Source organism: Parasteatoda tepidariorum, chromosome 5 (assembly GCF_043381705.1).
Source record: "Parasteatoda tepidariorum isolate YZ-2023 chromosome 5, CAS_Ptep_4.0, whole genome shotgun sequence".
NCBI lineage: Eukaryota > Metazoa > Arthropoda > Arachnida > Araneae > Theridiidae > Parasteatoda > Parasteatoda tepidariorum.
This window is the reverse complement of record NC_092208.1, coordinates 17,248,411-17,263,697: the sequence shown is the minus strand read 5'-3', so window position 1 is coordinate 17,263,697 and position 15,287 is coordinate 17,248,411. Positions and strand designations below refer to the sequence as shown.

The window sequence follows — 15,287 nt, the reverse complement described above, 5'->3', positions numbered from 1 at the left end:
AAAAAAAACGGTTACCCTGAATAACTTTTGATTTAATGATTCATGTTCTAGGACTAAGTTTCGGGAGGGTGACCTCAAGCATGCTAATTAATTAGGACAGACGATATTTTAAGTTATGAAATCAGGCGCAAAAACGTACTTTCTCTGAATAAACATACCTTTTTTTCATCAGAATCGGATTTCTGACCAAAATATAGTAGGTTGCTGCAATCTGGGAAATATGGTTCACATAGCTTGGTCAGGGGAGCGATCCGAAATTTGGACCCCTTGATGTTAATTTTACTTTTTGCGTAACTCTCCATGTCTCGAGAGCTTCTTAAGGGAACTGAAAATTTTTTTAACACAATTATAAAATTCGTTTCTATTTAATCCCACGTAAAAATAAACTCTAGGGAATAATTTTAATTATTAATAGTCGAAAAAATTTCGACTTGTAAGGTATACAATTTTTTACGGTATTTTAAAGTATGTAATTTTACATATCAAAATACAAAATTTTGAGCGAATTGGCTGAATAGTTCCTTAAGAGACGTGGCGTTTTACAAAAGTTCTTAAAGGTGCTTATTTTCGATTTTAAAAGTACTTTTTTCATTGGGTGTTTTTAAAAAGTGTTTTTTACTTGGTGTTTTTAATGTTCTCATCTCCAAAATGAGATATTGTTTTAATTTTCACAATTCATTCAACTACAAACCATCTTGGCGTTCCATTGGTCCGTAGCGTATGAAAGTGCCCATAAGCCCATAATCTTGCATGTGATACTTGTAGGTGTGTATACTGAACTGGATTCAGTGGGAATGATTCTTGCACTCATGTGTAACTCTGCTGCATTTTGCAAAATATTCTCAACTTCAGACTTCATGTTCCGCCCTTTGAAATCGAACCGAGAAACCTTTCGAATATTTGCTGATTACGGGGACAGACTAAACATTGTAAATTTTTTACCCTAATAGTAAAGGAAAATTTTATTTCTCTTGTTAATTTTATCGTTGATGGTGAAGCGCCATCGTTTTCGTCACTAGCAAGCTAATGGCTTCATCGCGCTCTTAATCTATAGATCAGTACCATAAACCTTGAACATGACTTGAGGATCGTTCACTAATTACGCATTTTCATGTGGTTCCCCAGTGCAGTAGAGATTTTTATTTAATTATTTCTTTTAAAATTTTCATTACTCAGAAGTTGTTTTATGAAAAAAACACAATAATATTTTGCCCCAAGATTTTAAAACACTGTGAAGTGACTACATTGAGAAGCTTTTACTAATTTAAATATAGCAAAAAATCTTATGTTATTCAGATTTGTCATTCCAAAAAACTTTAATTCATCTCTTAATGATTTGATTTAAAAACAATTGAAATAAAAAATTTCATAATCTCAGATTTTTAAATAATCGTTAAATTAATTATAATTTTAAATAAAAATTTTTTTTACTTAAAAGTAAAGTAATTATTAATTTAAAAAATAGAATGAGTTACTCAATATTGAATAGATTTAAAATAGTGTATAAATTATTTTTATGGTGGCTAATATAATGACGAAACGTGTTCTTTGTCAGAAACTAGTTATTTTAGCATCCTTTTTGAATATTATTTTCCAATTTGTTAGTATGTATAGGAAGAACTTTCAATAGGAAGAAAAATTTTTGTCAGTGTTCACAATTGTGTTTTTTTAATGTACTTAGAAATATCTTTTGAGTGCTTAAAAGGTGCTTATTTTTGAGTGAAAATTTTAAATATTCGATTTCTTTTAATTTCGATCTCTCAGGAACTATTCAAAACTTTCGATTATTATTTAAAAAAATATATAAATATTTACTAAAATTTATTTTTTGAGTGGAATTATCTTTGAAAAAACGAATTTTATAATTGTGTGCAATTTTTTTGAATTCGCTTGAAAAGTTCTCGAGACATAGCGAAATACGCTTCTGACCAAACTACGCGGACCATATTTCCCAGATAGCTGCTTCACCCTTTAATTTGGGGGTCAGTAATCTAAATCAGTTGAAAAAAAGGTATATATATTCAGAGAAAGTACGTTTTTGTGTCCGATTTCGTAACTTAAAATATCATTTGAAACTCTGCACTAATTAATTAGCATATGCGAGATCCAATCCTTGAATAATTAAGTTTGGGTCCTAGAACCTGAAGATCCCATCATTTGATCAAAAGTTATTCAGCGTGGTTTGTTTCTTTTTGGCACAGTGTACATTCAGAAAACGACGTTATTTCAAATTTATGGAAATTAGTTTTTTCGTAGTTTTCGATGGGCTTTATTTCCTAAAGCGAATAAACTAACGTAAAAGACATAGCAAAAATTGCACAGATTTATAATCATCGACCATTTTTTAAATTAAATATTCCTTTTGGGAACGACATAAAAAGTTGAAGATTAAAAGAATAAATTTATAAATGGTTAAGAATAGAAATAACTCTTAAAACCAAAATACGTGTTTCTTAATAATTCTTCTTTTCAATTCCTTTTGTCAATTCTTCTAGTAAGCAAATTTAATATTCGAAATCGTTTTGAGCATGTTTGTAAAGTAAATTCCCTAGCAAAATTCATCTCCAAAAAGTAGTGACAACATTTCTGAAGTAGTTAGTAGTTACAACACTTTAAAAAAAAAAGTAGTTGTAGCTGCAGTTACTTTCGTTGATCACAACAAATCCATATCTCTGGGGGTATTGAATAGGAGATAGATCGATCTCTGGTGCAGATGAAAATTATAGTCTGTGGATGAATAAATAGATGAATGAATGGCGATGCAATGTCTTCGATTCACCCTCAGGGAAGTTTCCCAGACCACCGTCGTCAGGGAAGTTTCCCAACTGCACAATGGGCCAATATTCCATTGTGCAGTTCAGTGTGACGCAAATTAAGTACCTACCAAATCAAACCTGTTCACTGGTTTGAGCCAATCACATAAGTGTTAAGTTAGGGACACTCGCTTCCGATCCTCGTCGAGGAAAATAGAGAATCCGATATGAGTTTTTCGTGAGAGAATATGTTTCATCAATCAAGTTCTGAATCCTTGATTGCGGTCAGATGCGCATGAATAGCATAAAGTGAGAATTACCCTTAAGAATACGCAGACAACAGTGAAAAATGGTTCAGCACTTTATACTTTTATGAAATATAATGATACATTTGACATTGGAAATTCAGGTAAAGAAATGTAAAAGAAAAACTGTCTAATAGTCGGCAGTGTTTTGTTCTTGGAAAACAAACTAGAGGACCATTTCAGTAGAAATGTAAACAATAACAAACTCGAGCTGTATGCCTGCTCTAGTTCCTGTTAGAGAGTTTGCAGCTGCTTACTACATGTTATTCTGCTAGGCGATATTTTCAAACAAGTACCATAAGATCCAGCGCATGAAATGGGCCGGATACATTGTAAGAATGAACGATGACAGAACAACTAAAAGAATCTTTTTGGCAAGGCCAACTGGTGTTACTGGAGTTACCAACATGAAAAAGAGGCAGACCCCGACTGAGATGGGCGGATTGCCTCCAAAGGGACTTTACCACAATCAAGGTCAGAGACTGGAAAGCCGTGGCACGCAGAAGAAAGGACTGGTGCAGTCTTCTTGAGAAGGCCAGGGTCCACCTACGACTGTCGAGCTACTGATGATGATGACATTTTCAAACGAATAATTTTGTTTTCAATAAAATAAATAAATTAAATAATTTCTAAGCTCAAATCTGGCATATTTCATAAGATATTAATATTATTAAGTAATCCTGGTGAGTTTGAAGTGAAAATTTGTTTAAGTTATTTAGAGATATATTGTTAAAAAAGGTGACATGGTTGCTAGATTTTGAATAACTCGCTTTTTTAGCAATCTTGGTATGGCCTCTTTCCATAAGTTTATTACTATTTTTTTCTTGTTGCAAGCTGTGTCCCTTCTTACGTTAGTGTTAACACTTTTAGCATTATAAACACAAGCATTGTTAGAATTGTAAACACAAGTAATAAGTAATTAAATACATTGTTTGCAAGAATCTCAAAACACAATGATGCCAAATGATCTTGAAATACAACGGAAACAGTAACCCGGAAATTTAGGCAGTACCGAGCTTGCAGCATTCCCTAGTGTAGAAAACACCATTGCACAAGCATTGAACGGTTCCGGTGACAGGAAAGTTTAGTAAAAGTTGAAGTATTTATATTTTGACCACAAGCTGCGTGTTAAGTTGTGTACTGTTTTCATGTTTTCCCTTCGGCTGCTGTCTGCGTAAAGTTCAAACTTGTGGACGAAACTAAAATTATGGCTGCTGTCGTAGGGAAATTACTGCGAAATGACTTAATACGAATAAAAAATAGTTTACCATCCCGCAAGGTAATTAGTGGTATTGATGACTGTATGAATGTTTTCTATTTATTGAAATACCTCACCGGTTATAAACTTAGCAGTGACCTTGTCGATCTTCGAGTCCAAAAATCGCATATATCGTTTACTTTCTCGTTGAAAAGTTTTGATTAGCTCTATATTCTTAATTTATAATAATAGGATATTATCTGTATCCATAAATATTATGCTATCCGAATGTGTAATTGTTAACTATGGAATTCTTTTGTTTCTAACAGTGAAGTGTAATTACATAACCTCATTCACGTAACTAATTCTATTATTAGATTTTTTTACCTTAATAAATGTTTAATATAGGTAAATCAATCGGATTTCAAATAAATTTCAACTAGATTTTCTGAAAGGGTTTTAATTTTTTTTTATCATCAATTGTTTCTAATTCATATAGATATTCAAAGTGTTCAACAGGATAATTTCACAGATTTAGCTTATATTAAAGCAGCTGTTAACTTTTATTCACTTTACGTTAAAACTTTTTACCGTATATGCAACTTATCGCCCTAAAAATGGAATTTTTGTGTGAAATAATTCTAGTTACAGTAATTGTACAACCAGTTATGGAATTACCCATTATGTTTTGCTCTAGACAATAAAAATATTTGGAAGATTATCGCATGGGTCCAAAATTGTTTTAACGTGGAATTAAAATTATTTTAGGTTCAATGATCTGATTCATGAAATGATTATGATTACCATCATGAAATGATTATCAATGGTCTCCTAGACCAGGTATCAATTAATGTTAATGGAGCATAAAGGGTTGACCTTGGATAATTTTATGTTTTTGTCATAAAATAGCTCTAAAAAATAGCATATTTCATCATAATTGTGAATTGTAAATACCCATTCTTTATAACATTTCAATTCAATAGATTTTGTTAACTTTTAATGCTTAGTTTAGTGACTAATTTATGGTAAATAAGTAGCATTTAACTTTTTTTTTTTCTGTTAAGAGCTTTGATTGCAATTTTTATTAACATACAAAAATCAACTTTTATTTTGTATTCTTGAAGTTTTTTTTAATCTACCAGAGGCATGAAAACTGACCATTAAAATTGTTCACAGACTAGTAAAATTAGTTTGGACCAGTAACTAAATTTTCTGAACTTCTATTTCCAAGAATGAAGTAAACGTTAAGAGTAAAATTTGAAACTACTATTGGACAAGTCACTATGTAGATATTTTTTTTTAAAAATTCTTCCAGGCACTGGACAGTTTTGAATTATCTTAGTATCTACCAGTATGATAATATTATCCTATATTTTTAAAAATGTTAAATAAGAATGCTTTATGTTCTCTTAATATGCTCTATGTATGCTTTTGTCAGTTAATTTTATTTTTTATCTATATGTATTTATTTTTTTTATGTATATACAAATTGAATTATTATAAATTTGACTTCCTATAAATTTTTCAAGTTAGTGCTTGTGTACCAATATAATATTCTTAGTATAATTATTCAATAACTTCATATCTTAATTTTAGAATTATAATAGCTTAAGAATTATGTCAAAGAAATGGTGTTTAAGCAATTATGTAGTAGACATCCATGTGGCAGAATTTTTGCGAACTTTCTGCAACGATTCTCTCTAGTACTAATATATATATATATATATATATACAGTGCAGAACCTCTTATCCGGAAAACCAGATAGCCGGAATGAAATTCGGAACCGGAAATTAATTTTCTTCCATTAAAAATTTTTTTTTTTCCTGCAAGATTTTGAGCTCATTTTGTTATTTAGAGCGTACGACGTATTGAGTTGACAAAAGAACTGATTCAGAGGACGGATCAAAAGACGTTCGTAGACAAATCTCACATAAGAACAAATAGCTTATGTATGTTATTAATGTTAATAATAACATATATAAGCCTGTATATAATTTTTATTTCTTAATTTCTTTCCTTATTTAAACTTAAGTGTATTATTATTTATAATTTTTTATTATTTCTAAAACTATTTCAAAATAATTTTTTAGTTTCGTTTTATAAACATTAAAAAACGTCATTTTGTAGCGATTCAGAAAACCGGAAAAATCAGTTATCCGGAATCGCGATGGTCCCGATCGTTCTGGATAATCGGTTCTCTACTGTATATTACTAATTTCAAGTAACAGAAGTGTTTCCTGTTAACAAAAAGAAATTTAGGAAAAAAGCATTCATGTACAGAATAGAATACATATTCTGATATTTTTGGCAATATTCTCCTGTTCTAAAATTTTTTTGTGTAGTTTACTTTTTAAAATTTTATGGATTTTTTTTAAGTCTCCAAGCATTGTAAAAAAAAAAAAAAAGTCATGAGCATTTCTTCCATCTCTCATCTGAAAGGCATTTTTTGAAAATAGTTCTGCAGAAAGGGAAAAAAAAATCTCTGCGGAAAAAAAAAATCTTTCCCGAAAATTCTGCACATAAAAAAATAAAAATTTTTTGCTTCTCAAATAAAAAATCTTTCTGCAAGAACTCTGTACCTAATGTTCTGCTACAATGTCGCTGTGTCGCCACGATTCTGCCACAGGGGTAGGCATTCTTCAAAAAATGAACTAAAAGTTTCTACTCTTCTAAAGAAGATATTTACATATTTGAGCTCTGGGTTTACTTTTTTACAGCTTGTAAGTGAACATATTCTGTTCATATAGCTATCAGTCTAGTTTACAGATCTAAAGAAATATCTTTTGCACAAGATTGTGTGCCAAGGCATATTCCGGTCAAGCACTTTATCGGATAACCATACTGGTCTATATCAATTTTATTAATGACTAATTATTAACTATAGACTTTAAACTACATATTAATGCAATTTATTCTTAACTATGCTTCAAAATATTTTTGTTATGCCATTGACAAATCTATATATATATATTTTTCTTTTCAGTTTTCAAATATTCCTCACTTCAATCCTGGAAGCAAAAAGGTGATTAATAAGTTAAATTAAAATTATTGTTTAACTGTAACAATGTTTATTTAGATATTGCAAATTTTATTCCCCTGAATTTATAAATTGTTTATTTGATCAGTTGTGAAAGTTTCATAAAATTAAATTATATTTATCATTAAATAAACATTCATTGATAATTTAAATGGTGAGATTTGATGGCTTACAATATGAGGGTATGCCTTTGAAATCTTTTATATTTAAAAAATCTTGAATATCTTGAAATCTTGAATATTTAAAAAAAAAAAAAATTGTTGATACTGTATGGTTATGTTTTTATAATAAAATAGACATTTTTGTATGCATCATCATCGGCACAACTGCCCATAGTGGGCTTTGGCCTACTCCAGAAGATTTCTTAGCACAGTGATCTTTTTCTCATGAGCTTTGCAGTTCAATACTCTAATGGTTTTACAATCATTACGGTATTGTATTAGTTCTGTAGAAATTTCCTCTTCAATACTGTCATAAATGAGTTAAGAAATCTTTCTTATCCAAAGGATTATATTGGTCTTTTCCTGTTAGTTTCATAAGCATAGGTCAGAACTGGGCTGATAGTAGTTTTGTACCTTAGCATTTATAGTAGTTTTGTACTGTCATTTACAATTACAATTGTTTTTCAAACCCTATTACTTTTTTTTATATTATGTATTATGCTATAAATATTAGGGTTCATGCTAACATAGTGACTTATGTCACCCAGTCATTAACTACAAATTTGTCCTTGTGGCAAAATTAAATTCAAATTTTATTACCTCTCTATTTCAGATTGTCGAATAACAGTTTTCGTGTTCTGGTATATTTGTTAATCAAGTCTATAGCATAATTTGGATATTTTTTTTAAAATAAAGCTTAACTTTTATCTCCATATACTTCTGATTTTCCAGCTTTTAAAGTTAGTATGGTTTTTATGAATTTTTATAACAAGTTTAATTCTAAAATTGCTTTATCTTAAAATTTTATAAATTTTTTATTGTATTTAAGTTTAATTTACAGTGAGTTGGCTAAATTTTAGTTTGAGATTGTTGTTACCTAATATTGTAAAAATACAGGTTATACAAAAAGGTAAATATAGGTTACTGGCAGATTGGATCCGTTGAGACTACATATTGAGAGTATCTTGATTGTTGGATACCATTACTGCATAACTTAATTGATGCACTCTAAATTATTTTATTAATGCATTTTAATCAAGTTTTTTTTAAAATAACATTTGACAGGTTAAAAAAAAAAACGTTAATTAAAAGTTCAGGATGATAAAAAAGATCTCAAAAACTATTTTTAAATTTTGTAAAATCAGATTTAAGTATTTTTTACTTTTTATATGTTTGGTAGAAAAAGCTACATTTGCTTGTAATTTATCTATATTTAAATGCTTATTTATATTTCAGTTTCTTATGGTATCTGGCCTAGCTATCGCTGGGGCTGCTGGAGTAGCGTTAGCTTTGAAAGAAACTGTTTCAGCTGGTGAAGTGGTTGTTCATCCTCCAAAGCATCCTTGGAGCCATAGTGGCCCTTTAAGTTCATTAGATCATGCTAGGTATGAAATTCTCAAGATTTATAACTATAGAAGTTTACAAGTTGTCCAATAGTATTATTTCAAGACAATTTAGAACAATGTTTACCAAACGTTTAAAGCTATTTAACATGTTCTTGCTGTCTTGCAATGTTATAGAAGACAGTGTAAAAAGGGTATCCTTTTATTGACCAAGGACATTAATCAATGTTATTATTATTTTGATAATGAATTTAAATCTTTAAACACATAAATTATTTAAATTTAATTATATAAATTTTAAATTTAATATATAATTACATAGCTGCCAACTGTCCTGATTAAATTGTATTTATTCCAGTTTTTTAACCTAATTCCGTAAATACAATTTTAGGTCAAAATGTTCTGATATTCTTGACATTCTAGGACTCAATGGTTCAAGGGGTAACCTCAGATATGCTAATTAATTTATGCACATGGTATTTTAAGTTTCTAGTTCAGACACAAGAGTGTATTTTCTCTAAATAAACATACTATTTTTTTTGACTGATTTAGATTTTTGTCCCCCCAAAAATGGGGGGTAGCTCCAAGTTGGGAAATATGGCACATATAGTTAAGCTAGAAGAGCGGTTTAAAGTTTGGATCCCTAATTATTAATTTTAGTTTTTGGTTATCTTGCTATATCTCCGAAACTAATGAAGGGAATCAAAAAAATTTTGCACACAATTACAAAATTCATTTATTCAACTATATTACCAGGTAGAAAATAATTTATAATTTTTTTGTTTTTGTTTAATCATAGTAAAAAATTTTTGAAGGGTAAATCATACAAATTTTTATATCATTTTAAAGAATGTAATTTTATGTGTCAAAATACAGAATTTGCACAAAATCAGTCGAATAGTTCCTGAGAAAGCGTATTTTTAATTTGAAAAGTAGTAATTTTATTTTTTTGTCCTAGTTCATTTTCTTTGCCTTTTATTTTTTTCTTTAAAAGACTGAAACAAAAGTATTTTTATTTTTTGACTTCAGAATTTTTAAATATTTTAAATTTAAAAATGAATCTAAAATTTTTTGAACTCAAAATTTTAAAAAACTTGTCTCCTAAAAATAATCGTTACGTAAGGAACATAAAAGTATGTGCCCTTGTGTGACTTAAAATTATGTATGACCTATGAATTACATTTTTTAAATAATAATTTATGTAGGTAAAAGTTTTATAATTATGTGGAAATATTATCTTATTTAATGAAAACTCAGTTAATATGATTTCAATATTCTGTAACAACTTGAACTCTGTATAATGACTTGTTTAAATCTGTTAATGATATCATACACAGATTCTTTGAAAAAGAACTAGTTAATAAAAATGAATTATATATGCTTAAATTTGATACTTTTCGTTAATAAACCTTGTTATAAACCTTCATTCGTTAATAAACCTGTTGTGCGTAAATAAGTCTTCTTGTTTTTTTTTTAAAATCTATTTTTTTCCTCTTCCTATTAATCGGAAACCTGATTTTACTTAATTTCAAACGTTCTAATAAATTATATTCCTTACAATAATATTTTTAGAATCTATCACCTAACGTATATATATTTTATAATGTGCGAAGTATTGCAATTGTACATTATTTTTTTTAGCATACGTAGAGGGTATGAAGTTTACAAGCAAGTTTGTGCAGCCTGTCACAGTATGAAATATCTAAGGTACAGAGAATTAGTTGGCGTATCGCACACTGAAGACGAAGCTAAGGCTGAAGCTGAGGAGGTTTCTATATAAAGATATTAAATTATTTTAAGTAATATTTTTTTCTGAAGCAGTGATTCAATTTTGTTTTTCATTTTTTTTTAGATCATGGTAACAGATGGACCGAATGATGAAGGAGAAATGTTTCAAAGACCTGGTAAACTTTTTGATGCTTTCCCAAGTCCATATTCTAATGAAGAACAGGCTAGGGCAGCCAACAATGGAGCCTATCCTCCTGATCTCAGTCTGATAACAAGTGCACGCCATGGTGGGGAGGTATAATTTTTAAAAGCTTCATTTTCTTTTCTGCAAAATGTTTCGTATTAGATAATAATTTTAGTGTTCTTCAGTTATTTTAAATTTTTTACATTTTATAGTATAATTGCTGACTAGTTAGAATAGAGTTGTTTTCATTCAGTATGGTATCAAGAGTATTTTAATTCTACTTTCTTCTGAAAGAATAATTTTTTTCCTGTATTTACTAAATTTTCAGAAACAAAAATCATGAAAATTTAGATTCTTCAAAGCTTCTATTAGAGAGAGAATTTTTTTTTTTTGTCCCTATATATGTATTTATTTTTGTTTTGTTCATACGCTGCACAAAGTTGATATTATTTGAATCTACTGATATTTTTTTTAATGAGATAATTTATAAAGGTTGTGATTTTTTTAGAAGTCTGATTTCTTTAATATTGAAGATTTTATCTAAAGAAATAATGAAAGGATAAATTAATATAAATTATCATTTAATGTTCAAAATAGTTGTAATATTGTTTTTAAATAGCACTAAGCATTATCAATATATTTCATCTAAGATTTGATAAGTAAATGTTAAAAAAAAAGTCTGATTTTTAAAAAAAATCAGGATTTTTGCTAACACTATAGAAAAAAGGAACAGTTTTCAGGACTGATTAAAAAGAAATTACTCTAGTTCAGCGTGCATATTTTTGACATAAATTACTTTACCTGCCACTGTGTAATGATTCCATTGTTAGAGGGGGGGGGGGAAAGAAAGGTGTGATATTTATGTGTTTCTTTCATGTGTATTTTTTTATTAGTTTAATAAACTACTTCAACTTATGCATTGCTTTTTTGAATAATATTGTAAAAAATGTATAAGTAGCCCTTGAAAGTTTTAAATATTTGAAGTTAGATATTTTCTGTAAAATTAAGTATAATTTTTAATATCGGATGTTACGAAAGCTGGATAATATATCTTTGTTGCTCATTTGAATGTATAGAGTCAAAATTTGTTTAATGTTTTTAATTTTGACCTAGGATTATGTATTTGCTCTGTTAACTGGATATTGTGACGCTCCTGCTGGCTTTGAATTAGGCGATGGGCAATATTACAATCCATATTTTCCTGGAGGAGCTATTGGAATGGCCCAAGCATTATATAATGAAATAATAGAGTATTCTGATGGAACTCCTGCTACTCTTAGTCAACTGGCTAAAGATGTCTGTACATTTTTAAAGTGGGCTGCAGAACCAGAACATGATACTAGGAAAAGGATGTTTATTAAAGTAAATTTGCTACTTTGCTTTTACAATACTTAATTTCATAGCTGCCAACTGTTCAGAATTTTCCAGATTCATTCCTTATTTTTAAATAAAATCTGAAAATCCGATATTTTTATTTAAAAAAATCTGAATTTTCGTAAAATTGCTGTATTTATACAGTAGGGAACCGATTATCTGGAACGATCGGGACAATCGTTATTCCGGATAACTGATTTTTCCGGTTTTCTGAGTCGCTACAAAAAGTCGTTTTCTTTATTGTTAAACTCAACTAAAAAAAAAAATATTAGGAAATCTTGAAAAAATGAAGTAATACACTAATGATTATTTCCAAAATGATGCTAGGGTAAACATCTTTCAAAAAAGAAAGAAAAATCCTAAAATCTTATAAGGAAAAAAAATTTTTTTTGAAAAAAATAGCTGGAAAATTTATCGAATTTCGTTCCGGTTTTTTGGTTTTCCGGTTTTCTGATTTCCAGATAACGGGTTTTGTACTGTACTTTTAAACCAATTCCTTGCTCTGATTGCTGATTCCTGTGATGATTGTTTAGAAGTAATTTTTAGTAGCTTTTTTATTGGGAAACATTATTCCAATATCTACTGCTGATCAATTTCACTAAATTGAATCCTAAACTTCTACTGAGATATGTTATTTTTTTAAAACTGCATTGTAGTATTTAAACATTACAAAAACACTTGCATCAGAAATATTTGTTTATGATGCAGATTATTATTTACCCGTGTTTTATAATTTGGAGAAGAATAATTATATTGTAATGGATAAAAGTTGTTTTTAAACTATTATACTGTTATTCCTAATTATAAGGTTAATATATTGATATTAAATATATTTTTCTTAATGTTCTTAGTTAATAATTAAATTTTTGTTTTACTCTAATTGGTTAGGGGACCTCAAAAAGTACAGGAAGGGAGAAATAATTTCAGGGATGCTACGCCTGCGCCATTTGCGACAAACTGAGACAAAACGGCATAACTGCGCCATTTTGCGACATTCAGCTCAGTTTCTGCCAAAGCTGCGCCATTCTGAGACAAAACGTCCAAAATTTGGCAAACCTGAATTCAGTTTCAAATATTAATCCGCATTGCCGTGAGTCATTGGAGATCATTTTGCCGTTCACGTCTCCAAGGGATGAAAGACTTCCACGAAAAAGCGGAAATCCGCTTTTTTTCTCCCAATTTTGAAAATTTCCGACCATGTTCCAAAAACTAAAATTTTTGGGAAGTCCTATTGGAGAAACCCAAGCCGCCCGAACGATAGTCGGATTACCGCGACTTCTGNCTTTAAAATATTGAAATGTTTAAAAATACATTGATAAATGCTTTTATAATATTTTTTGTTATTTTTCTAATTTTAGTAAAAAATTATATTTTAAGTATTATTAATGGCATGGAAATTTTAAAAAAAATGCAATTTCATGTTTATAGATCAATATATGTCTTACACAGAAATTTTCTTTTTTAAAGCAGTAAATTATAAGAAAGAAATCATAATGAAGGAGATATATCTTCAGGCAATAATAACAATTCATGAAAGAAATATGGTTTTAATTTTTTTTAAAAAAGGCTACTGTTAGTATGAATGGAAATTTTAATTTCTGCAGTAAAAAAAGTAATAAATAAAAAAAAAATTATCAAAATATTTATGATTTTCTTTAAAATTTATTAAATTAAAAAAATCAGTGCTGCCAAAATCAGTTATTTTATTTTATATTCATTTAATTTTTAAATCTAAGAACATGTCTGATTTAAAATTTTTTTTAAATTTGTGACAAAATTACTCAAATTCTTGCATCACCAAAGAGAACAAATATTGCTTCATTAAGCATTCTAAATTTTATAACTTTCCACTGTACTTTGAAATATTAAAATGTTTGATAAATGCTTTTTTTGCATTGATAAATGCTTCTATCATAATTTTTTTTTATTTTTCAAACTTTAATAAAAAGTTATATTTTGAGTATTATTAATTAAATGGAAACTTTTTTTAAAATACAACTTGATGTTTATGGCTCAATATCTTACACAGAAAATTTTTTTTTCTACACAGAAATTTAGAAAAATGATAGATGTAGAGAGCCGTGAATAAATTTATTTGTGTGTAGCCCCTTGTGTTTTTCAATGTTATTCTTTATTATTATTTTTTTTAAACATTTTGAGACGTAATATTTGCATATATGTTACAAACACCAAGAACATAGTGTGTCTAAGCTAATTTATTTCTAATTATGATTTAATTTCTTTCTTTTAGGTTGCTTTAGTGTTATCTGTACTGACAGGAATTTCATTTTACTTCAAAAGACTAAAGTGGGCTCCTCTCAAGACACGAAAAATCGTCTTTAAAGAGAAGAAATAAATCTAATGCAATCTAATATTCACCAATGAATTTTTATTTATGAATTAGTTAAAGCTTTCTCATCTTTAAATAGATACAGATAGGATTACCCTAGAATATCACTTTAAAATTTTAATGTGATCCTATGTAATTACCCTCGAAGAATTAAACTGTTTGTTGTCTAATTTCTTGACTGGGCTGTAAAATTTTGTCCTCTCTGCATTAAAGCTATTTTGTAACATATGTTGATAATTTTTAATTAGTTCATATCTATCTTTCTATCATGTATTAATATTACATGAGTTGCCCTTGATTTAGTGAAGCAAGCAGAAACAAATTTTCATATTGAAAAGATGTATAGCAAAAGTAGTAAAATTTGTTTGCAAATATTTGCTCAATTTAATATTGCATGATGTAATACTAGACTTACAATGTAATGTGTTTCTTAGATCTAAAGACAACCAACAAAAATCAAAATTTATTTTCTGAAACTTTTTTTTTAATGTTTAAATTAAATTGAACAGTAAATGATTAATTTCCAATAAAGTGAATCAATAAAGTCTTTCTTGGTTTTATTTCAGACATATTTCATTCATTGATATATTTAATTAAATATTTCAGTTATCAACAAATAAAAGGTGTAATTATCCGAGTGCAATTTCTAAAGTTAGTTCCTTATATTTTTAGGAGTACTAATACTGTTTTTAGGAAGACTAACACTAATATGCTGATAATATTTTAAAGGTTAAACACTTGTCTATTTTTCTACATAATCAGCAAATCAGTTGACATTTTTATAGCTGCTGTGATATTTTTCATATGCTACTGTTTTATTTTTTTATATATCCGTCGTTGAACAGCCGACCCA

The 15,287-nt window shown here is 28.5% G+C and overlaps 1 protein-coding gene across 2 annotated transcripts; it reads left to right on the top strand.

Moving 5' to 3' along the window:
- The first annotated feature begins 4,079 nt into the window (after positions 1 to 4,079).
- On the top strand, positions 4,080 to 14,981 carry LOC107451179 (Cytochrome c1). Of its 2 annotated transcripts, XM_016067197.3 has the most exons (7): positions 4,080 to 4,337; positions 7,241 to 7,279; positions 8,692 to 8,840; positions 10,440 to 10,566; positions 10,651 to 10,821; positions 11,824 to 12,072; positions 14,336 to 14,981. In XM_016067197.3, exons 1-7 carry the CDS (start codon positions 4,266 to 4,268, stop codon positions 14,438 to 14,440), a joined length of 912 nt encoding a protein of 303 aa, XP_015922683.1. In that variant the 5' UTR covers positions 4,080 to 4,265; the 3' UTR covers positions 14,441 to 14,981. The 2 variants fall into 2 exon arrangements, with proteins under 2 accessions (XP_015922683.1, XP_042910514.1); XM_043054580.2 differs by lacking the exon at positions 7,241 to 7,279 and having other exon boundaries at positions 4,186 to 4,337.
- The last annotated feature ends 306 nt before the right edge of the window (positions 14,982 to 15,287 follow it).

Bases quoted from the DNA above. Each gene is read 5' to 3' on its own strand.
- LOC107451179 (XM_016067197.3), top strand. From the start codon at position 4,266: ATGGCTGCTGTCGTAGGGAAATTACTGCGAAATGACTTAATACGAATA. The intron at 7,280-8,691 runs GTGATTAATAAG...TTTATATTTCAG, and splicing joins TCAATCCTGGAAGCAAAAAG to TTTCTTATGGTATCTGGCCT. The intron at 10,567-10,650 runs GTTTCTATATAA...ATTTTTTTTTAG, and splicing joins CTAAGGCTGAAGCTGAGGAG to ATCATGGTAACAGATGGACC.